Consider the following 23720-nt stretch of genomic DNA (forward strand, 5'->3'; position numbering starts at 1 on the left):
TGTTAATAGCAGCTAATATTAACAGCAGCTAACATTTATTGATCATGTACCACGTGCCAGGAACTGTGCTAAACACCTTATATGAATGATCTCAATTAATCATCGCAACAACCCTACATGGAGGTACTACTATCACCCCCGTTTTTAAGAAGAAGAAATCAAGGTAGAAAGAGGTTAAGTAGTATGCTCATAGGCTCTTCTTTTGTTTCCATGAAAAAAATATTTAGTGTTCATGTCTCCGTAAAATTGTGGTAAACTGTAGGGAGAAACGATTTCCAAAATAATATAATCTTTCTGCTACAATGATGTTTGAATGCATGATAATAGAGTCCTAATAAAATCTGATCTTCTTCAAAATGTAAACTGATAAAACCTTTATCATTACAAAATCTTTTTTTTGCTATTGGTTTTGAGTGCTGTTGAGGGCTCTAAAAACCGGTTAAACACAGTGAAAGCAATAACGTTGCTTATAACTTTTATTTCTGTAACACCGTTCTTAAAAATTTTATCTGAGGACAATTAAAATAGACAAAAAATGCTATATATACAAAGCTGTGAGCAGTATTTTCATAGTAAAAAAAAATGGATACAATTTAAATATCGAAAAGCAAGAGAATGTTCACACCGCAATAAAATAATGACAGATGATCTCAGAGCCAATAAAAATTATTAAAAAACCAACTACGTCAAGCGGAAATTGGGACAGGGTTTATGAAATAACATGTGGTAAAAGAATACAAAGTTACATACACACTCTGATTTCATCATGAAAAGCCATGTATAGATAAGGAAAGATTGGGAGAGAACACGGAAAAAAGAAAATTAAGGCGGCGAGATTATGGACAGACTGTTAAGAAATTCCCTCTCATAACATTTTAAAAAATTGACTTAATGATACTTTTCTTTGGGTCATTAATTAGGAGTGGGTAGAAATTTCTGCACCAGTAGGGAAGCTAAACTGCTTGAATCAAACACAAACAAAACGAAATATTTTATGGAAAAAAACTTACTCTACCTAGCTTACAGTTTAGGCACCAAGGACTAAGAAAAATGTATTGCCTAAAGACATGAGTAAAAAAATAATTTATAACTTCTCCAAAGTTATTAATTCAACATTTTGAAAACCTGAGATTTTATTAAGAGCATTCTACTCTGTGAATGGTGGTGGTGTTCTAAAGCCAGGAGCATGGTAAGAAAACATAAAAATCTTGCCGAAAGGATGCCTTTCCACTGCTTCTCAATAAGGCTGTAAGTCCCTAAAGAACAAGAGTCATGTGTGATTTGACTGAACACCTACCACACTTAGCACAGTGCCTGGCATGAGTCAGATGTTCAACAAGCATTTGTTGACTGATTGAGATAGGTTTGACTGCTTTCAGCAGGGAACCTGGCCTCAAAGCACAGCTCCTGCTGTTTAAAACCCTTTATTCCAGGCAAGTCACCTCATCCAATAAACAGGGATGTACACTAGGACATGGAAACGTCTACATTTATTTTAGAACTAGACATGACAATAACTATGCACTGAAATGGGATTCTACCTGTACTACACTGAGCTCTTTGAGGAGGATGTTCTTTTGAAACCTATCCCATTTTTAAATAAAAGTCTTCATTTTACCTTAGTAGGATAACATAATTTAAAATCAAGACAAGAAAAAGAGAGGTGAGAAATTAATTTCCCTCTAGACGTTCTTCAGTCACTGGAGACAGTATACAGCTATCAAACTCAAGGTTGGGTCATCAACACTACCTCTCATACTTTTTCCTTTTAGGGTGTTCATTCATAATATGCCAAAAAGAAGCTGCAAAAATACAAATGCTGAATGAGGTAAGAACCCAACCCCTAGTTGTATTTTCCTTGGGTCAGATAGCAATGTTAAAATGATTCAAGCTGTAAAAAATTGGTAAAGTTTATAAATTTACGATATTGTTTGAACACTTATCACGAAAAAAGGAAATGATTAGGTAAAATAGAATTTCACAATGATCCTGAATAATCAAGAACTATAGATGGAAATAAATTTAGAATTCTACGATCAACGTTAAAGAAAACTACTCAGTCAATGATCCAAAGATATGGCATGCATAGCACTAAAACCATCACCACACTTTCCTAAAAGGCACTGTGTGTCATCATCCCACTAAAATGTCGGGTTCTAGGGGAGGCCTAGAGGCTCAGGATCAGGGGCCTCATCATACACGGAAGTTATGGTAATGAGGATGATGATGGTGGTGGCGGTCTGCAGGAAGAGCGCACTGAGATTCACTGTGGCCGCCAACTGGAAACCACAGAGCTATGAAGAACATACTCCCCACTGTACACACACAGACACACTCTTCTAAGAAGGCAACGCTTATGGCACCCAAGAAAAAGTGTTATGAAATATGTGCTCTGGGAATGAAGGAGCCAGGAAGTCCATGGGTCTACAAACCTGTGAGTGTTGAGAATCTGTCAGGCCCCAGATCATCTTTGTCTTTTTCTTGTTTTTCTTTCTTTCTAAATGGTATAGGAGCTGGAAATTAAATAAAGTCAGTAGTGTGACATATAACATACTGCACTACTCGGAAGACAGCAGTCATTCTGGAGTTAACTGGTGTGCCAACATTTCTAAGTGGAAGGAAGGTGAAAAGTTTAAAAGCTAAGAAATCCCGAGTGTCAACTGATAATCATTCTTAAAATAGCAATGAAGGTGCTTAAAGAAGCTTCCAGAATCTGCTTTGGGGTCATCTGCCACAGGAAGAATGATTTAACAGGAATCTCTTGGGACTGAATCAAAACCACTGCCTCTTAACCTCTGCTCAAAACACGACACATTCAGAGCTCTGAGCCTCAGTCTCTCCTCCTGAAGTGGGCTGAGTCTGGCGTGAAAGCGGTGCTCCGCGGCTCCTGAGCATCACAGAGCCGAGAAGAGGCCTTTGGAAGAAGCCCTTCCCTCTAATCCTGCATGATCTCTCCTTCCTGGAAGAGACGCTTTTGCCAACTCAAATTTCAATACCTACTGGTATGACGTCAGGCTATTCACAAGAAAAGCAACAATTCTACACAACTGCATTCCAGAATAAACACTAATATTCAGGGTATTATCATTCTCAATGAACATAAACATAAGAAGCTTAAGTTTATTCCAGGAATGTAAAGGATAAGTTTTCAATGTTTGTTTACTAAAAGCATCCCTTTTTCCTGAAATAATTATTAGCAATACGTATGTCAAAAGTCCTGTATATTTAACTTCAATGGTATATGATATTTAAACAACCGTGACCTGCCTGCCTTTCATTTATGAAACCGCTGCCACTTCCTGCAAAGAACAGGAACTGTCACTTCCAAAGCTGTACCTTGGCATTCACCCGAGTGAGATCATTTTCCATACCCTCAAAACAGCAAGAAACTGAGGCCCCACAGGCCTCACGGAGGAGGTCAGATTTTGGCTCTCTGAAAGAGATTTTGGGGCTTTACTTCTCGTTGCTGATATCACATTCTGATATTTTATAAAATTACCTTTGGGCATGGCAGAAACAAAACGCTTTCTCCACCAAGGTCTGTTCCTGTCTGATTTCTCATCATCGCTATCTTTGCGTTCTTCAGTCTGTAGAAAAAGTTTGATGCTTTATTTGGAGTTGGACAGCAGGATAAATTACTATGAAAAGGATTTTTAGTTAGTCTGTGAAATACAAAAACCACTAGTTTTTCTTCAAAGCAAAACTATTCTTATTGTTGTACAGGCAACTTCTGGAACACGGATGTATACCTTTCAAGCACCAGACTATGATGGATCACTTGAGGGTAGGCACTATCTCATTACTGTCAGTAAACCAAAAGCTTAATACAGAGTCTAGCATAGAGTAGGCACTCAATAAATACTCATACGGGATGAATAAATGCAATGCACATAAAATCTAGAGGGGTAGTAGAGATGGTAGCAGTAATATTAATAATAAAACTATGTATGTACTGTGTGCCAAACGCTGAATGTAAGGACATATATTATCTCATTTAAACTTCACAGTAGCCTTAAGAGATAAACACTGTTATTAAGCCCTTTTTATAGATGAGAAATATGAGGCTAAAGAAGGTTATCTCCTCATCTTCCCAAAGTTATACAGACCATATGGGGCACAGCCAGGACTCAAACCTAGATCTGACCAACTTCAAAGTTCATGTTTTGATCACCAATTATAATGAGTTAATATTAAGACACATGTCAAAAGGCAGAACTGTAATTCCTGTACTAACCTATCATGTGACTTTAGATAAATCATTTTATTTCTGTTTCTTCATCTACAAAACTGGAACTAAAAATACCTTCTCTAAGGGCATTCATGTGAATGGGATATCAGAACCTAAGCAGAGGAACGGCATCCAGGGAGGGTTTAGTGGTGGGGATGGGATATTGATTACATACAGGGGGACTGATCAAATGAGTACATACATGAAGAATAATGAAAGCAGTTTTCTCATTGCTGGACAAGGGAACTGCAAATATGGAATGGAAGGAAGATGAAATGAATTCTATTGTTTTTAGACTGGAAATGGTTCTATACATATAAAGAGAAAGATATAGAAATAAGTACACATGTTAACGTGCATGTACACACACACACACACACACTCTCTCCCTAGCTCTGTCAACTGAGAGGTCCTGGGAGCAGCTACACCCCTACAGCAAAGAGCACACCTAATAGCCAGATCCTGATTTCTAAAAACCACATTCTACTAAAAGAAACAAGGGCTCCTTGGAGAAATGGCTGATTCCAGGACCAAAGCAGACACAATACAATACAAGCTTATAACATTTTGTTCCAGAAAGCAGAGAGATACTCAAAGAAAGATACCCAAATGTCAAAAGAACACAGGAGCCAGCTTGAAGGGGTGACCATTGGCCAAATCAGGGACAACTGGGCTTCAAAATAAATGGCCGTAACAAACGCATTGACTAAAAATAGAAAATCATGAGACCATAGATATGATTAATAAGTGGATAAATTTAAAATTTGAGAAAGAACAGGATATTTACATATTTTCAACGGCCTCTCTCCTCCCAGAAATACTTATTAATTACAAAGGGGAAAAGAGTAACTTACAGTAGTGAAGCCTGGCAGACAACACCTTCATCAAATGATCCAAGTGAACACCAGAGTAGTGGGACAAATTTAAATTGTGTGCTACCTGGTAGCATGCAGTGAAATGAACACAGTGTCACTTTAGTGATATTCCTGCCTAAGATGAATAACCTGAATCTAATCATGAGAAAATATCAAGCAGACCCAAATTGAGGGACATTCTAGAAAATAACGCCTGTAACTTTCAAGAGTATAGGGACTTCCCTGGTGGCGCAGTGGTTAAGAATCCGCCTACCAATGCAGGGGACACGGGTTCGAGCCCTGGTCCGGGAAGATCCCACATGCCGCAGAGTAACTAAGCCCGTGCACCACAACGACTGAGCCTGCATGCTGCAACTACTGAAGCCTGTGCGCCTAGACCCGTGCTCTGCGACAAGAGAAGCCACCACAATGAGAAGCCTGTGCACCACAATGAAGAGTAGCCCCCACTCACTACAACTAGAGAAAGCCCGCGCACAGCAACGAAGACCCAATGCAGCCAAAAATAAATAAATAAATAAATTTTTTAAAAAGAGTATAAAGGTCGTGAAAGTCAAGGAGAAACTGAGGAAATGTCCTAGACTGAAAGAGACTAAAGGGACTTCCCTGGTGGTGCAGTGGTTAAGAATCCGCCTGCCAATACAGGAGACATGGGTTCGAGCCCTGGTCCAAGAAGATCCCACATGCCACGGAGCAACTAAACCCATGCGCCACAACTACCGAGCCTGCGCTCTAGGGCCCGCGAGCCACAACTACTGAAGCCGCATGCCACAACTACTGAAGCCTGCGCGCCTAGGGCCCGTGCTCCACAACAAAGAGAAGCCCCCACTCGCTGCAACTAGAGAAAGCCTGCGCGCGACAACGAAGACCCAACGCAGCCAAAAAGAAAGAAAAAAAGCCTAAAAAGACATAACAACTAAATACAAGATGTGATTTTGAATGGGATCCTTTCACTATAAAGAATGTTACTGGGACAATAGGAGACACATGAATGGGGTATGAAAATTATCATTAATATATTGATACATTTTTTTTTAATTTATTTTTTTTGCGGTATGCAGGCCTCTCACTGCTGCAGCCCCTCCTGCTGCGGAGCACAGGCTCCGGACACGCAGGCTCAGCGGCCATGGCTCACGGGCCCAGCCGCTCCACAGCATGTGGAATCCTCCCGGACCGGGGCACAAACCCGTGTCCCCTGCAGCGGCAGGCGGACTCTCAACCACTGTGCCACCAGGGAAGCGCTGATACGTTATTATTAATGTGTGAATTTTAATTTCCTGATGTTGATGGTTGTACTATGACGTGTAGGGGAAGGTGCTTGCTTGTAGGAAACTTACACTAAAGTATTCATAGGTGATGGAGCGTTGGAGCATTAGGTTGGCAACTTGCTCTCACATGGTTGCGGGGGAGGTTCTTTGTATCTACTTCCAACTTTTTAGTAACTCTGTGATTGTTTCAAAATTAAAAATAATAACGCACTGGAAAAAAAAGAAAAAAAGTACTTCCTCTAACCATTTCTGAAGGAAACTGTGAGGTTTAAATGAGATACAAAATTGCTTGGAGGAAAGTTAAAAGTATTATAAAAATGCAAGATACATTATTACAAAACCAAAGTAAAGGCTTTTTATGGGTTACGGTCGTGGACATATAGGATTGACAAATCACCTTTAATCATGACTATTGTCCACCCTTCATCGTAGATTTATATATTCCACACTAATTTCAGGTATCAAGAGAACTAGGCAGATGGAACACTAAAGCTGACCATAATTAGCAAGTTCTTCTACAAGGCCTGCGTCCCATACCTCTCCTCTTGAGGAGTCCTTACTCGGGGATGAAGATGATGAATGAGGTGCAGCCACCAAAGAAGTAGCACCAATGGCTGCGGCTTGGGGGAGTTCTCGCTCTTCATTCCCTGGACGTCGGTTCCAGCTGGGGTCACTCATAGGTCGCCGGACAGAAGACACTATATCAGAGCTCCTGCTGCGAACTAATCTCTCAGGGTAAGAATGCCTTTGCTTAAATGCCTCCATCTCAGCTGGAGTTAAGACATGGGAACTGAAGTTTGGCAACCTGGCCTCGTTTCCTCCTGCAGCTCCTTCCAGGATTGGGGGATCTGGTGGTGGATGCGATGGCCTGGCATAGTGAACCTTTGGCCTTACTACAGCAGAAGCCCCTGGAACACAGAAAAAAAGTCTGCAGCTGAGACACAACAAAGTCCAACAAAGGCATGAACAAAGGGTTTTGGTTTTGTTCTTCTGTCCATGATAAAACAAGAGTCAAAAAGTTCATTTGACTACTTTACCTTCATGTGAAGACAGTGGATCAAACATGGCAAGGAGAGACTCTGACTGAGAAGGAGGAGAGGTCAGCTGGTGGGCACCTAAAAGAGATGGGCAAACTGTGTGACCAAGTCAGAACTCATGACTCAGTAGGAGTTACAACACTGTGAAAAAGGTTCTCTTCCACAGTCTTCCTTTTTGACCAATTACAACTTGAGGGCATATCAGAAAAAACATGATCTAATAAATAGCATATTCTGCTTACCTCAAATTCATTTTATGTTTTTGTCTACATATTTACATGGATTTTAATTACATTTAAGTAGTCTAGCATCCACTGCCTATTACTTCTAATGGCCAAACTGTACTATGGTTAATGCAAAGCGCAGAGCCAGAAGATGGAAATCATCAAAATTTTCAGAATGTCACAAGTTCCCTGAATCTCACCTTCCCTCCACCTATAAAACTAGGGGCAATACTACCTATAGAAGGAGTATAAATAAAAAGTTGTAAAATTTGAAATTCTAATATTGCTCTCAGCAAAAGACAATTTATAAGATAACTCATAACAAAAATGAGTAATACGGGACTTCCCTGGTGGTGCAGTGGTTAAGCATCCCCCTACCAATGCAGGGGACAAGGGTTCGAGCCCTGGTCTGGGAAGATCCCACACGCTGTGGAGCAACTAAGCCCATGCGCCACAACTACTGAGCCCGCGTGCCACAAGAACTGAAGCCTGCGCGCCTAGAGCCTGTGTTCTGCAACAAGACAAGCCACCGCAACGAGAAGCCCGCACACCGCATCGAAGAGTAGCCCCTGCTCGCCGCAACTAGAGAAAGCCCTCGCGCAGCAACGAAGACCCAATGCAGCCAATAAATAAATTAATTAATAAATAAATTTATTTTAAAAATGAGTAATACTACATTATACTACAAAACAAACTTGAACTTCTAAAGTACAATATTTTAAAACTACAGAGTAAAAGATGACTCCTCTAAGCATATGTCTATAAACAACCAAAATCAGAGATATTAAAATATGCAGAGACTAAAACTTACAAATATATAAAAGAAACCATTCCTCTAAACTTTTTGAGTCTGAGCTCTTTTTTGATAATGAATAATAGTACTATTTTGCCATTTGATTTTCGTTTTGTTCTGTGTCTTATAATTACCTTCATTTTAAAAAATTAGAAATAGTGTATCATTATGAAAGATAGCTTAGAATATCAGTTCTCAAAATTTTGGTCTTAGGACACTTTTACATTCTTAAAATTTGTTGACCTTAAAAGCTTACTTATGTTGGTTATATCTAATGATAATTACCATATTAGAAATTAAAACTGAAAAGAATATATAAATAAAAATTTTAAACTTTTAATAAATTTTATATTAAAATTTTATGTTAATTCATTTAAATATACTTATTAAATGGTAACACAAATAACCCTTTTAAATGAAAAATGATTATATTTTCCAAAATAATAAACCAGAAGAGTGACACTTCTACATTTTTGCAAGTTCCTTCAATGTATAACTTTATAGAACACAGCTAGATTCTCATACCTGCTTCTGCTTTCAATCTGTTGCACATGTTGTTTTGGTTAAAGTATATATAAAGAAAAGCTGATCTCACAAAGATATGCAGGTAGAAAAGAGACAATATTTTAACAGCCTTTTCAGAAAACTGTGGATATTATTCTTTCATACTCTACCAAATCTTGCTAAATAGTAGTTTTTTAAAGATTAGCTACCATTTGGAATCTGAAACCAAATCACTCTAATGTACTCTGTTACATTAAAATTTAATTGGTCTGTCTTGCACTTTGAATGGATCTTTTACCCAAGTGTGATTTTGTAACATCATACATTGATCATCTGGAAAATACCAGTTCAATTAGATATGCAGATCTTCCAAATGTTGACACATTTCATCATATAACATCAAAAAAAATGACATTCTTGATATCACCACCCATCTCACCAGAAAAGTTTTTAACTAGCAGGAAGTTGTCAAGCTCGTGGAGGTAGACACGAGTTTTCCAAAATTCTCATTTTTATCTGTAAGCTTGGATTTTATCATTGGCATCAAACTCTGTCCTGTCAGTTGTTTTCCTTGAAATGACAGGCTCATTTTGTTAATTTTCAAGAAATGCCTGCCAAATATCCAAGTATGAATAACTACAGTTTGTCATTCTTTCAAGTAAAAATGGTATTTCATGAAAAACAAACAAGAAAAAAAGGCAGCTACTTAGTTAGCTCTCAACTCAATCAGATAAGTGCTTTTCCTTGAGACACTTCATCGTATTTCAGAATGCAGCAGAAATGCATTAGGGGTACTTCCTATTCCTTCACAATATTAGATAAATGTGTACTCAAGGGTTGAGATATAGCATTAAATAATTTTTACTGCTTCATCAAAGACATTCATAAGTAAAGTTTGTTTTTTTTTTTTAAACTGTGAGAGAAGAATACAGTGACTGCTAGTCTGGTCTGGTGCCATTGCCTTGTTTCATGCTAAGGTCTCAGCAAATTTACCCACCTTTACAACGTCAATATGGTAGAAGGGACAATAACCTTTTATTACCGTGAAAACAGTTTTGACCTCATACCTCCCCAGCTCCCAGAAATGTCTTAAGGGCCCTCAGTGGTCCATGGACACTACACCTGAAAACTGCTGGTTTAGAACAGTGGTTCTCAGCTGGGGCTATTTTGCCCCCTAAGGGATCATTTGGCAATGTCTGGGGACATTTTTAGTTTTCATCACTGCACGAGAGGGAGGGTGATGGTGTGCTTCTGACAGAGGCCAGAGAGGCTGCTAAACATCCTACAATGCACAGGACAGGCCCCCACAACAAAGAATTACCTGGTCCAAAATGTCCATAGTGTTGAGGATAAAAACCTTTGGTTTAGAATAAACAAAAATGTAAAAAACGAAACAAAACAAAAAAAGTACTTCAAACCCAGTGCCCAGTATATAAAACCACTACTTACTAGCACTCTGGTATTTCTTCCCAGTGCTTTCTTTAGGATAGGTTTTTTAACATTTTATTATCTTATATATAAAATTCTTTAAAAATAAAATTTCCAAGTGGTATTATGTTCTAGGTATTTCTCCAAATTATTTCATATTCTTTAAAGCATTTTAAAAATAGCTGTATAAGTTCAAATAAGTGGTTACATCAAAATGCACTTAGCCATTCTATTTTTCAGTTCTTAGGTTGGTTCTAATTTTCTGCCAATATAAATATTATGAAGAACATCTTTGTGCATAAGACTTTCTCCATACATGAACTGTTTCCTTATGACTGATTCCTGAAGTGGGCTAACTGAACCAAATTTAGCATGTGAACCTTATTTTAAGGCCTTACACACATATTGCCAAACTACACCCTGAAGTGCTGCAACAGTTGATACTATCACCAGCAATGTGTCAAAGGCTGCCAGTTTCAGCCATGGATGTGATCATTTCTAAAAGTCATTCTCATTTCCCCTTCTTACCATGAGTTACTTCATCCATGTCTGGACTAGTGACAGAATCTTTACCCCCAAAATCAGAGCTGCACTCAGATCTCAGGTCTTCAATCTTATTGGGAATATCCTCAGAGGTTGCACTTATGCCTTTAAAAAAAAATGGTAAAAAATAAACAGCAAGAACAAAATAACCACACAAAAAGTATATGAAATTTGGAGAAATGTATACATTCTCACATTTTTTGTATCTCAGTTCTTTACATGTGAGTTGTTTGGTATTATATCCTTCATTGTACAATTGCTTAAATATATTTACCTTGATTTGTACAACATAATCAGAATTATCATGTGATGTCTAAATACAGTAGCAGAGATTGCCAAGAACAGATAGAGTTATAGAGGGAACACACACAGACCATTTGTCAACTACTTTGACAGGCTCTATAACGGCACACATTAACTTCTCATAGATGTCAGGTCCCACAGTAATAAGTTTACTGGAAATTACTCAGATCTTAAATAAAATACATCTCTTTGCTATCAACTTTATAAATGGGGAGGTGGGAACACACCTTCAAATCCTTATTCCTTAAAACAAGCCAGACATACCCGACACAACACTGAGGCCTGGTGTGCTGGGGCGGGAACTGACCTCCCTGACATCCGTATCATCAGATGTGCTACCCAGTCCTGAACAGCTCTCCAGTTCTTGCAGTCGCTCCTCCTGCTTTAGATCTGGGGCCTCTAAACAGAAAAAGTGAGGTATCACATTAGTGATTCTACTAGCACATCACAGTTTCAGCTTTTGCAACCCAGATGAAGAAAGCTACTAAGGGCATGAAGGAAATCAGTGTAAATAGACTTTTAAGTCTGGGCCAGTTAGCAAAGTTAGTTAGATCAAGTGTTAAAGAGGTCTAGATTGTGGTTTTCATCCTAATACAGGCCAGTTCACTGTGCGCAGGTGAAAACTCTGCTTCCAGATTACTAATCTCATACAGTATTCTATTGGTTAACAAGTAAACTAAACAAGAGAATACAGAACAGCTTAGCATTAAATCAACCACTTTCTAAAAAATAACTCCTATGGATGTTCAATACTGAGCTAATCCTACTGTCTCCTTATGTAAAGGTTAGCATGTCTGAATGTGGTAACATTAAAAAACACATATCAAGGTTGCTTCATTATTCTTGAGCCAAGCGATCAAAAAGAAGGTAGTTCAGATATATAGTTACTTATATTTGCATTCTGGTAGTTGACATTTAGTTGAAAACAAGGATTTATATTCATAATCAGAAAAAAAGCAGAAATGCAATACATAAGAGAAAGTACAAAATACTTTATATATGTTTATAATAATCTTGCACAAAATAATTCTCAGGATTCCAGAGCCTCAATGTCAATGCATTTCAAAAATACATTAGGTATCTTTGGGTCAAGTTCTCCAAATCTAAACATGCTTACCAGGCATCCAACCACTCAGAGTGGTTGTGATAAGTTAGTGGGAGATACTGAACTCAATGTCCCACATAGAATCCTGATGAGTTACTAACGATTGCTTCCAAGATAACTGAACAGAGTCAGAAAGCACCTGCCATCTTAGCCTATGGCATCCAACACTGCATTTTTTCTTGATGGACAGAAAATACCCTAAACTAATTTTCCATTTGAAATTCTTAGCAATGTGATGGCCTCATACTTGTCAAATGTATATCTGACAAAATGTACATAATATAGAAGTTAGGATACCTTACATTTAAAACTTCTGTGCAAATCAAAAAGCAAACAATGACAGCATACTAACCTGAGTCACTTGGCAATACCTCTACACTCCAAGCTTCGCTTGTTGTCTCTGATATGGTAGAACCAGTGCAGGGGTCAAGAAGCACTGACCCTGAACCTGGCAGGCACAGTAAACTGCCTAACATGTTCTCTGCTGCTGCACCTGTATAACCAGTGGGGAGTAAAGGGTTAACAAACGTCCTCAGGGAAAGAGCAGTGATGATGGAAAAAAGCCAAACACTAAGCTAACAAAATCTCTCTACTCACAAGAAAGAAGCCAAGGAAAGAGTAATTTCAATCAATAATACCACTAAAAACATAAATTTCCCACTTTGGTCACAATAACACAAGCTCCTTTTCATCAGTTTCCTACTGTTCACCTTAGTCTCCATCGAGAAAACACAGATCATTAGGACAAGTCATTTCAACTAGTTTTCACCTTGATTTTTTAGCAAATTTTACGTGTCCCTAACATCTCTCTAATATTTTAGTCCTTCAGGGATTAAAAACACTCAAACAGAGACTTTTAACCATAGAAAGTTATACTGGCCAAATATGTTTTCTTCTGGCACATTAGCCACATATTCAGAGCAATAAAATATATTTGCAGGAAAACACACATCTCCTCTGTAGCACTCATTCAACTGCAAATACAGCTTATTGCCCAAATACAGCTCACTGCCAGGAAAAATACTATTGTACTTTGACATCTGGAACAAAATAATGCAAAACCAATTGAGAAATCTATTTACACTGCTTAAAAATACAAATAGAAAGATTAAACATTATTGTAAACCTGTGTTAAAAATACTCAAGTTCAGAATGCTCCACTACTTCTGATTAAACCTAATAAAAGAACAATCTTATTTCAGTAGATGAAGAACCTTTGGAAAAACTGGTAAAAGGTACCTTTTAAAGATACGTCATGGTTACCAAGGGGGAAAGATGGGGGGAGGGATAAATTAGGAGTTTGGGATTGGCATATGCACACTGCCATATATGGAATAGATGGTCAACAGGGACCTACTGCACAGCAGAGGAAACTCTGCTCAATGCTCTGTAATAACCTATATGGGGAACGAATCTGAAAAAGAATGGATATATATATAACTGAATCGCTTTGCTATACCCCTGAAACTAAGACAACACTGTACTGATAAATCAACTATACTCCAATATAAAATAAAAGTTAAATTTAAAAATCTAGAAAATAAAGATGCATCATGAAATAATTACAAATAAAATAATGTCTGGAACCTGCCTGATTAACCTGTGATTACATAATCGGGGGAGGGGATAACAAGGTGGGAGAAGAGATGAAACAAAACTGGCCATGTATGTATGTGTAATTGGTGAAGCTGAGTGATGGGTACATGGTGTTCATTACACTGTTCTCTCTTGTATTTGTTTGAAATGTTCCATGATTTAAAAAGAAAATAAAGGTGGTGGTTACAAGACTGTATGAATCTTTCAGAACAGACAGAACAATATCCTAAAAAGGGTAAATTTTAACGTATGTAAATTGTACCTCGATAAACTTGATATAAAAAAAAGAAAAAAAGAAAGCACTGGTCATTCTTTGGAACTGAATTAAACCTTCCAGAAGTAAATTCGGTTTTTAGAGAATCTCAGTATCATATTATTCTGAAAGATTTTATGGCTATAACCTGTAAGAATTTTCATGTTAGGGCAAGGTGTTTAGTCTCAAAAGAAGAATATGTTAATCACAGACTAAGAACATATACTATGCCCTGCAAACAAGAATTGACAAGAAGTTGATTCAAAAGACTGTCTTTTCTTTTTTTGCAGGGGGAGGAGCACTTAAATGTAGACAGGGGAAAATACTACCTATATTTAAGTAAAGAAAAAAGAAATACACAAATGCCTTGTCACATACAATTACCTCAGTTTCCCAGTTACTGCTAACATACACACCATGTTTGTCAGAGCACTGAAGTTCCCTCCCATGAGGGGTGGGTGGATATGAATAAACAGCAATCTTCCAGAGACATTAAATAGCAGTTACCTGCGATTTCTTGCAAGCGATCTTCATCAATGTTAGGGTCAAAATCACTTCCCAAGACATCTGTACTCCACGTCTCACTCACTGTTTCTGATATATCCCTATCATCTGTCAGTCCCATCATGTCACGAATTTCAAACTTCCTTAGCTTATCATCGAGATTATCCTGGGTTGTAGCTATCAAAAACAAAATTAAGCACTTAAAAAATGGTAGCACAGCTATCATTTTTTATATCAACTTTAAAGACCTTTTTGTCTTTGAACTTCAAGTTACATATTTTAACATTAACACTCAGCACATAGTACTAAAACACTGAATTATTCCCTCACGGATGTACTCTTTCCCTCTCTGAATTGAGTTCTGCATATGTCCTCCCCCTTCCAGTAAATTAACTGGGGCCATCCATGCAATCAGTTGTCTCCCTGTCCTCTAGAGTGTGTCTTTGGTCAAGAATTGGGATATATTCCCCTTTCTCTGAATTTGCACAGGCCTGGTTCCTTGCTTTGTCCAAAAGGTAAGGAGGAAGTGTGCCAGTTGTGAGTTTAGGCCTCAAGAGAGAACTTAGAAACCTCTGCTCTTTCTCATCCTTGTTCTCTCATGAGGACAAGCTGAAACCAGTCTGCTGGAGGATGAGGAACCACATGGAACAAAGCAAAGGTCATCCTAGATGAGCCAGCTCCCCAGTGACCAACGGACCCCCAGCTAAGATTAGCAAAGCTCCCTACTCAACCATGATGACGAGAGATGCATGAATGAGCCCGGTCCAAATCAGAACCACCACCTGGCTGACCCACAGACTTGAGAGCAAAAATAAATGTTTATTGTTTTAAGGCACCAAGTTTTGGGGTGGTTTGTTATGTAGCATTATTGTGGCAATAATTAACAGATAAACCCATACCAAAACAAAAACAAACGTGAAGCCTTAACCACTGGACCACCAGGGAAGTCCCCACTCACTTCTTATCCTAGTATTCACGAGTGTAAACTGCCAACTACCCATATCAGAATCACCTAGATGGCTTGTTAAAGAGGTGATATTCTCTCTATCTTAAGCTAATATTATTTTAGGTTTCTGTTATCTGCAGAAATTTTAATCCTAAATAATACAGTGACAAACTGATCCAGTAAAAACATAGCATTATTTTTATTCACCCCACACATACCCCAGTTGGCAATACTCTTTTCCTTTCCAAAAATAGACTGATCCAGGATTTCTAGAAATGAGACATGGGAAATGCCTTTTTTTTCCCCCTAACTCCCCAGGTGATTTTTACACACACTAAAATCACTGCCTCAAATCCAGTTGAGGGCATCTGCCCTCAACATTCCTCTGAAAGCCACCACTGATCTGTAAATGGACAAATCCAAAGGACTTCTTCATGTTAATCTTCCTAAAGCACAAAAGGGATCCATCTACTTTTCATCCTTACCTCACCCTATTACCCTACTTGACAGTTCCTGAGTAAGTACTATGGCTTCCCACCTCCCTGACTTGCTTATACTACTATTCCTTCACCTAGAATATCTCTAGTTTCAGCCAATGCAATGCCAGCCAGGCTTTGAGGTTATTATTTTCTCCCAATAAGCTTTTCCCTACACTTTCAACCACATGTATTTCTCACTCAGAACTGCCAAAGCACTTTTATGATAATTTTAATCATTTGTGTACCATTCTCTCCCTATTCTAAGTTCCTTGAGCTCTGCATATTTATCTTAGTATCCCTTAAAAATTTAATATTACAGAATTGAAACACCAAATATTACAGAATTCAAGCAATTCATTTTAATTATTCTATGTAATTTTAGCCTGAATAATCCACTTAGCAACTAAACACACTTTTTTTTTTGGCCAAGCCACGAGGCTTGTAGGATCTTAGTTCCCCAACCAGGGACTGATGCTGGGCCACCGCAGTGAAACTGCTGAGTCCTAACCACTGGACCGCCAGGGAATTGCCAACTAAACACATTTTTAAGACCTGAAGGAACTATGAGTAAATGCAAGTTTAATGGTCATTATATAATCAACTGAACACAGCCAACTTACATGGAAACAGATTGTTTATTCTGCAACCAGGTAAATTCTTTTGCTGCTTGAACAGCTGAATTCAACCTCACTTTACCTTGCTCATGCTCTAATAGCTGTAGAGCTTCAACTCCATTACTCCCAGAAGGTCCTGCTCCAAGTTCTGATACAGATTCCCCTTCCAGGTCTAGTGAGGATACTGAATTAGAACGATTTGAAGGACCTAGAGAAACGTTTATACTGTGAGTGAGCTTTTTTTGACAGTCATGAGCCACCATGTAATTTTTCATGCCTTGATAAGAGACTAAAAAGACTGATTAAAGTGCTTTTAATACTGTTAAGCCCTATAAATAAACACGCCCTTTAAGCCAGAATTTCTGCTTTTAGAAATTTATCCTAAGGAACTAATCAAAAATTCACCTAAGGTCGCTTGTTGCAGTGCTTCTTACAATGTCTGAAAAGTGAAAGCAATCTACATGTGTAATCACAGAAGAATGTTTAAATTATGATAAATGCCCAACTGAAGTTAAATAGACATTAAAAACCATGTTATTTAAGAATGCTAAATTACAAAGGGAAATGTTACTGTTATATTGTTAAACAAAAAAAGGTTACAAAACAGCCTAAGCCTAATTTTGCTATAAATAAACCAAAATGTTAACTGTTATTAACAGAATGGTAGGGTCACAGATGGTTCAATTTTTCCTTCATTTTCTAGAATGAATGTACACTACTTATGTTTTCAAAAGTGAGAAAAAAAGGAAAAGTTATAACCATCTATGTTTATTTTAAAATGTTAGTCAAATTGAAACTTTTTCATTAAAAAAGCTTGTTCTAGCACATGGAGTGACATATTCTCACTTTACAATCTTGCCTTTTAATTTTTTTTTATTCCTATCCTACTTCCATTGTATCTTTCTGCTTCATTAAAACATTAGCAGTATACACAACACCCTGAAATACTAGTGAGTCAATTTTTTTCCATTTAGACATGCATTATATCCCTCTAAAGGAGCTCTACAAGCTTTGGTATATGTTAATACTAGTGAAATAAAACTTGGTATTATTCAAGTCTCAAAGCAGACTTAGATCGTCTCCATTTTATATGACCAAAGGTCTCTTGCAATGTCAATTTTATTCAAAGAAACAATCTTTACAGCCAACTGTTCGAGATCATTAGAGGAAAACTTCATTACGCTCCTCAGTGAGAGGCACAGGTGGCATAATTGTAATTTTTAAGGCTCCTTTAAAGAACACAAAACAAAATATTACTTGAATCACACAACTCCTTGAATGAAGTAACCCTTCACCTTCAGATATTCCTTCCAGATTATCACTGCAGAGGGAAAAGCGCAAGGTTTTATCAGGTTTACCGTGGAGTTTGTTTTCATCGACAGGGACATCTCCTTGTCCTCCATCCGAAAGCTGCATGTTTAGGACCTGAAAAATAAAATGCCATTAGTTTATCACAACTGAGAGATTATTGATAAGAAAACAAACCATGGCAAATGCATATTTAAGTTCGTCTTAGTATTAAATTATCATTTTTAACTGAAAACCCATTTATAGGGCTCCAATCAAGTTTTTAAGTACCCCTGGGATAAAAGTGTACCAGTTAGAAGAACTGAGCCTATGTCTTTCCATCACCCTACCAGTTTCAGCAACTGAACAGGCAACTGGACATCGATGAGCAGTGATTAGGTTTGCAGGTGTCAGAGGCTTCAGACTCAGCAGTCCGGTCCTCCCAGTTCTGCCATGGGCCAACTATGTAAACTTGGATAAGTATTTTAAGCTCTCTGAGCCTCATCTTCTTCATCTATAAAATGGTGATAGTAACAGTATATATGCCATGGAGTTGTTGAGGATTAAATAAAAAGATGCACATAAAGCATTTGGCACAGTAAAGTGACATATTAATTTTGTGTGCATTTTTCTAAAAGTTAATAAACTGATTAATAGGAAAAAAAACATGTAAACAAATTATTTTGTAGGCACCAGAATTAATCAGTCTAGTTAGAACCTCCACTTGATCACCATACACACGGCCACAAAGTCCATACCAGAAGCCGAAGTATGACTTCTATGCCACATCTAGCTTAGAGCTGATTGCCTTTTTACAGAGCTTTCTATCTGTTAGATGATTTCCAAATAACAATTACTTCTCACTCCCCACAAACCTCCTAACTCAGCTCTGTATGTGTATCTCCAACTTAATGAAGAACTGTGTGCTTTGCTGGATGTCACAGCATGTATTAAGCACACCTGGAACTTGTCACAACCACTGGGTTCCTAGGCTGCTGCTGGAATGTGAAGAAGAGTGTCCTCAATTAAAAAGAAAAAACAACACAAAGCCAAAAAAAAAGAAAGAAAACCCTTAAGTCGCTGTTTTGACCCTGCATTTAAATCAGTAAATTAAAGGTTTTCTAATGGCTCCATCTATTTATTCATGTGATGCTTTTAAAAGGTCATTTAAAAATAGAATCTTTTCCCTGTTTGCTTGAAATTAAATGCAGACATAAAGATTTTACATTTTGTATTTGTAAGATAACTTGAGCCTTCCCACTCATCAGAGTGAGCAATGTGCAATGGATCATCAGGAAAATTCCACCTAAAGGCCTTGAGAGGGGCACGAATCAACGAGAAACAAAAGGATCACACCACAATCTAGATATTTCCCTGCGCAGGAATGCTGGCGGCTGTCTTCAAGGCTGCCACTGGGGTGGGGGGGCGGGGGACGGTAACAGGGGGAGTAAAATGCCACAGACTCTCTTACTGAAACGCAGCAGTTCTTTTCTTCATTAAGCATTTCCCCTGGTTGCCACAAGTTTATTACATTCTAGGGTTCCCAAAAAGTTGATTCTGACAGTTTTTGCCAGCTTATTCACTTTGAATGTGTGTGGGGGGACAGGGTTGTGGATTTTGATGGCCCTCTTTCCTACAAGTCACGCCACCTAATCAACCACCATCATCACTGTATCAACCACTATAACTGGTCCCTTCTTCCCAGGCCAGGAATAGGCTTTGTTGAATAATAAGCAGGCACTGCTGAAGGTAAGAAAATGCTTCTTTCTCAGGAGGTCACAATCTATGACAAGAGGCTCCTATGTTTAGAGAGTCAAAACTTCTTTCCTCTTGCTTCTGTCCCAAGTTCTTCTGTTTACAAATATCTTAAAACTGATTCTCATATCCCCAACCCCATTTCCTTAAAATATTTTACTTAGTTTTCCTTTCAATTATCTCTTCCATTTCTTCCCAACCAGCCAAAGAACAGAAATTATTTCTAAATACTGTTTGGCTCTTTAAAGCAGGAATACCACTACTATATCATTAAAAAGAAAAGAAACATAAAATATTTCCTACAGGTCACTGGAAAACTCTCTTCAATTTCCATAACACAATTTCCTGGCTTCCTGCCTCTTCTACTACTATTAGGAAAATTCCTTTTGGTATGGATCTGGTTATCAACTACAGTGCCACAGGTTTATTAATGTGAAGGACCTCCAGAACTGTTCACAGGGAGTTGAGCATTTGATGGGGTATCATGGCAGACCCACTGAAGATAATGAAAAATATTTGTTAAATGTATACTGATTTATAGAAGCAAGTGACCTTTACTGAGAAGAAAAGAATCTGAAGTTCTTAACATTAATAGCTACAAGTTAAGGGTAACAATACAGTCATACCTCATTTTCTGACATCATCCCTGGAGTAAGCTGGGGACCTGTTCCTAAGGAAATGACCAACACCTCTTCTGGCTGCACTTCCTGGATGGTTTCTTGAGCTGATCCTTCATGGTCCATATGTAAGTCCATCAGAACATTGGTGCGGCTTCTGCTCCGAGTTGCTAATGAAACAATTTCAAGTAAGATAATTCAGAGAAAAAGACAAAATGAAGAAAATGGCACATTAATACAAAAATATATTTTCTATTAATGTAGAACATTTGCACATGCACAAAAAGAGTGGTGAGAATATGAATTAAAAAAAAAAAACCCAAATCTTCCCAGCTACTCTACTGATGACTAATACAAATTCTCCTTCAAAACTTATCAACAGAAACAATGATCCATGTTCACCTGACAGGGAGTGACACAGTTTACACGTGCAGAACAGCAAACACGTCCCAATCAATTTAAGACTCGGGAGTGACAAGAAAAGCATTACTTTATTCCTTATCTTTTCAAGGTATAATAACTTCAACTATTTCTCCAACAAAATGATTTAGCTGCCACAGGTCTCCCTTACTAATAACTAAACTTAAAAGCATTAGAAAATTTCATATAGAAATCTGATAGCCATAAAAAGTTATACACGTCGGCAACTGCTGACAAAACCAGAATCAGTTTTTGAAAACACAGTTTTTCCTGAAATGTATTAACCTCTTCCTAACGATGCAGAAGAGTTCTCTTTGTTTGAATATAAGTTTCCTTTCTGCTTTATGGGAACATTCTAAATTAATGAAGGATCTAATTACTTTGGGGTGTTTTTCCCCTACTTATAAGTAAAGAAGTAATACCTTTTTCTAAAGTAATCCATACTATAGATCTTACAAGAACTTTTGTTTTTGGTGGGTTTTTGTGTTTGTTTGTTTGTTTGTTTTGTTTTCTGGCTGCACTGAGCAGCCTGTGGGATCTTAGTTTCCCAACCAAGGATCGAACCCGGGCCCTCGGTAGTGAAAGCACGGAGTCCCAACCACTAGACTGCCAGGGAATTCCCTTACAAGAACTTTTGGAAACAGAAAGATTTAGATAGTTTGTGACAATTTCTCTATGAACTTTAGTCTTCTGTGGTAAGTGTCAGGTTGTTTTCAGAGGACAATAAGATTCAGTACAACCAGAATACTAAATAGATACTCCTTCAGGGCAAATAAAAGTGCAGACATCAAGCACAAACACTCAATTATAATAAAAGTCTTTCAACTTCAGTTTCGGTGAAAGCTGACCTACTTGAAGACAGAACTATAAACAATCATGTTCTCTCCACAATGCTGTAGATCAGTTCATCAATCACTCTTACTTTCAAAACTCAAAGCACACATCAACTTCCAAAAGTCTAAAATAGGTTCACTTACACCTTTCTTTGCTGACCCTCACTGTCTTCTCTTGAATTGTAAACTTAACTTCAACTTTATGAACAACTACGTGAATCTTAAGGAACAAACTTCATAATTTATAAAAATGCAAGTAATCAAAATTTATGTACCAATTTACATAAAGCAAAAGCAACATGCACATGGAGCAAAAGTTCATAAACTATTTCTTAAATAAAAGTTACATAAGAAAAGGAACAGCCTATTACCCACCAAAAGGGGTTACTAGAGTAATAATATGAGCAGTAAGATTAGTGGCTAAGGAATCCCAGACAGTTATGGCTGCGAACTGTTGTCCTGGGTTGTGAAAGCATTAAACAGAAAGAAAATCAACCCTCTGAATAATGGACACATCTTTTAAAATATGAAATAAGTTCAATGACCAGGTCACATGACTATACAAAATAATACTGGGCAAACATTTGAAATTTACTTTCCATTATACTCTTATTTAATGAATGACACTCTGGATGAAAAGAAACGAAAGAACACGAGTGAATCATGGAAAAAAGAATCTCTGGTTTACCAAAAATCATTTATTTCTTCATGTTAAAAAAGTGCTAATAGCCTATAATATTAAAAATCATTCAATGTCAAGTTTATTTTTTTTTCTATTTATAATTCTGAAAATTGACGTTTTGAGATGATGAAAGCCAAAGACTTGAAGAATATGATGCCACATTCCTGTTGATAATATTATTCCATATTATGTTAAAAGTAAGGTAGATTAATTTTAAGAAACTGACAATTCTTAACAAATCAGCTCATGGGAATTTAAAAATGAAATCCCATTATTCAGAATGTATAAAATATAGGGCTTTCCCTGGTGGCGCAGTGGTTGAGAGTCCACCTGCCGATGCAGGGGACATGGGTTCATGCCCCGGTCCGGGAGGATCCCACATGCCGCGGAGCGGCTAGGCCCGTGAGCCATGGCCGCTGAGCCTGCGTGTCCGGAGCCTGTGCTCCACAACAGGATAGGCCACAACAGTGAGAGGCCCGCGTACCGCAAAAAAAAAAAAAAAAAAAAAAAGAATGTATAAAATATAATAACTATTCACGCTCACTAACTGCTGCTGAGCTCCTCATGACCGTTAAAAAGTTGGCACTAAAATACTCTGCTCCCTTGGTCTAAACACTCTCTCTGTGTCTTGTTTACTTTGTCTAACTTCCATTCATCCTCCAAGAGAAAGTGCAGCCTTCACCTGCTCCCGGATCTTCTCCTGACAGCATCACCACACCACTAAGTTAGGTGTCCCCATAACCCTCTATGCTTATCTCCATCAGACACTCAGTACACTGAAGGGTACTGGTCTCTTCTCATTCTCCCCAACTAGACTATCAGCAACTAACCTAAGTGTAAGGGCCTGACTTACGGGTCTTTGTATCACCAGTGTTGAACACAGTGCCCCGCCTGCAGGACAGTGATCAGACCACTTTTTGTGTCGATTTTTTGCATGAATTAAATGTGAAAGAACATTTAGAAAATGCTTACCCTGTGCCTGGTACATAGTATACATATGCTCAATTTGTTTGTGGATTTATATAGATATTATTACAGATTATATAGATTTATTATGGATAAATGTTTACTAAGGAAATAAGGCTTAATTAAACCTATTTCTTAAAATTGACAAAACAGAAGTTTTGCCTCATTTTATAAAATAACAAAGATCTTAACTCAGTCAATAAAAGACTGGCTATTAATAATAATGAAAAATAGTAACTATATATTTTCAACTTTACTGATAGAAATTTCTAAAATAATATTATTTTATTATATTATTTAGAACTCTGTGGAAAGAACAGGGCTACATAATTCAAATGATGACTTAAAGTAAACAAAGTATACTGCAAGTGGCATGATTCCAATTAATTATGACAAGTATGTCTAGATAAAGCTAAAGCCTGGGCTTCCCTGGTGGCACAGTGGTTAAGAATCCACCTGCCAA

General features: G+C 37.7%; 1 protein-coding gene across 7 annotated transcripts in view; it reads right to left on the minus strand.

Moving 5' to 3' along the window:
- Positions 1-23720, minus strand: part of GAPVD1 (GTPase activating protein and VPS9 domains 1) — a 72172-nt gene that overhangs the window by 16693 nt on the left and 31759 nt on the right. For 2 of the 7 annotated variants that reach the window (XM_082842744.1, XM_082842745.1), the window contains 11 exons: positions 20366-20526; positions 17993-18122; positions 16780-16905; positions 14662-14835; positions 12658-12798; positions 11465-11599; positions 10883-11002; positions 7406-7483; positions 6906-7276; positions 3500-3587; positions 2433-2513 (listed from right to left, as the gene is read on the minus strand). In XM_082842744.1, the coding sequence (XP_082698870.1) occupies positions 2433-2513; positions 3500-3587; positions 6906-7276; positions 7406-7483; positions 10883-11002; positions 11465-11599; positions 12658-12798; positions 14662-14835; positions 16780-16905; positions 17993-18122; positions 20366-20526 (1605 nt within the window). Of the gene's footprint in view, positions 1-2432; positions 2514-3499; positions 3588-6905; positions 7277-7405; positions 7484-10882; positions 11003-11464; positions 11600-12657; positions 12799-14661; positions 14836-14855; positions 15282-16779; positions 16906-17992; positions 18123-20365; positions 20527-23720 lie in introns of those variants that run through there. The other 5 variants (XM_082842746.1, XM_082842748.1, XM_082842747.1 and 2 more) reach the window with 5 other exon arrangements.

This window comes from Leucopleurus acutus, assembly GCF_964270905.1.
Source record: "Leucopleurus acutus genome assembly, chromosome: 7".
In the NCBI taxonomy this organism is placed as follows: domain Eukaryota; kingdom Metazoa; phylum Chordata; class Mammalia; order Artiodactyla; family Delphinidae; genus Leucopleurus; species Leucopleurus acutus.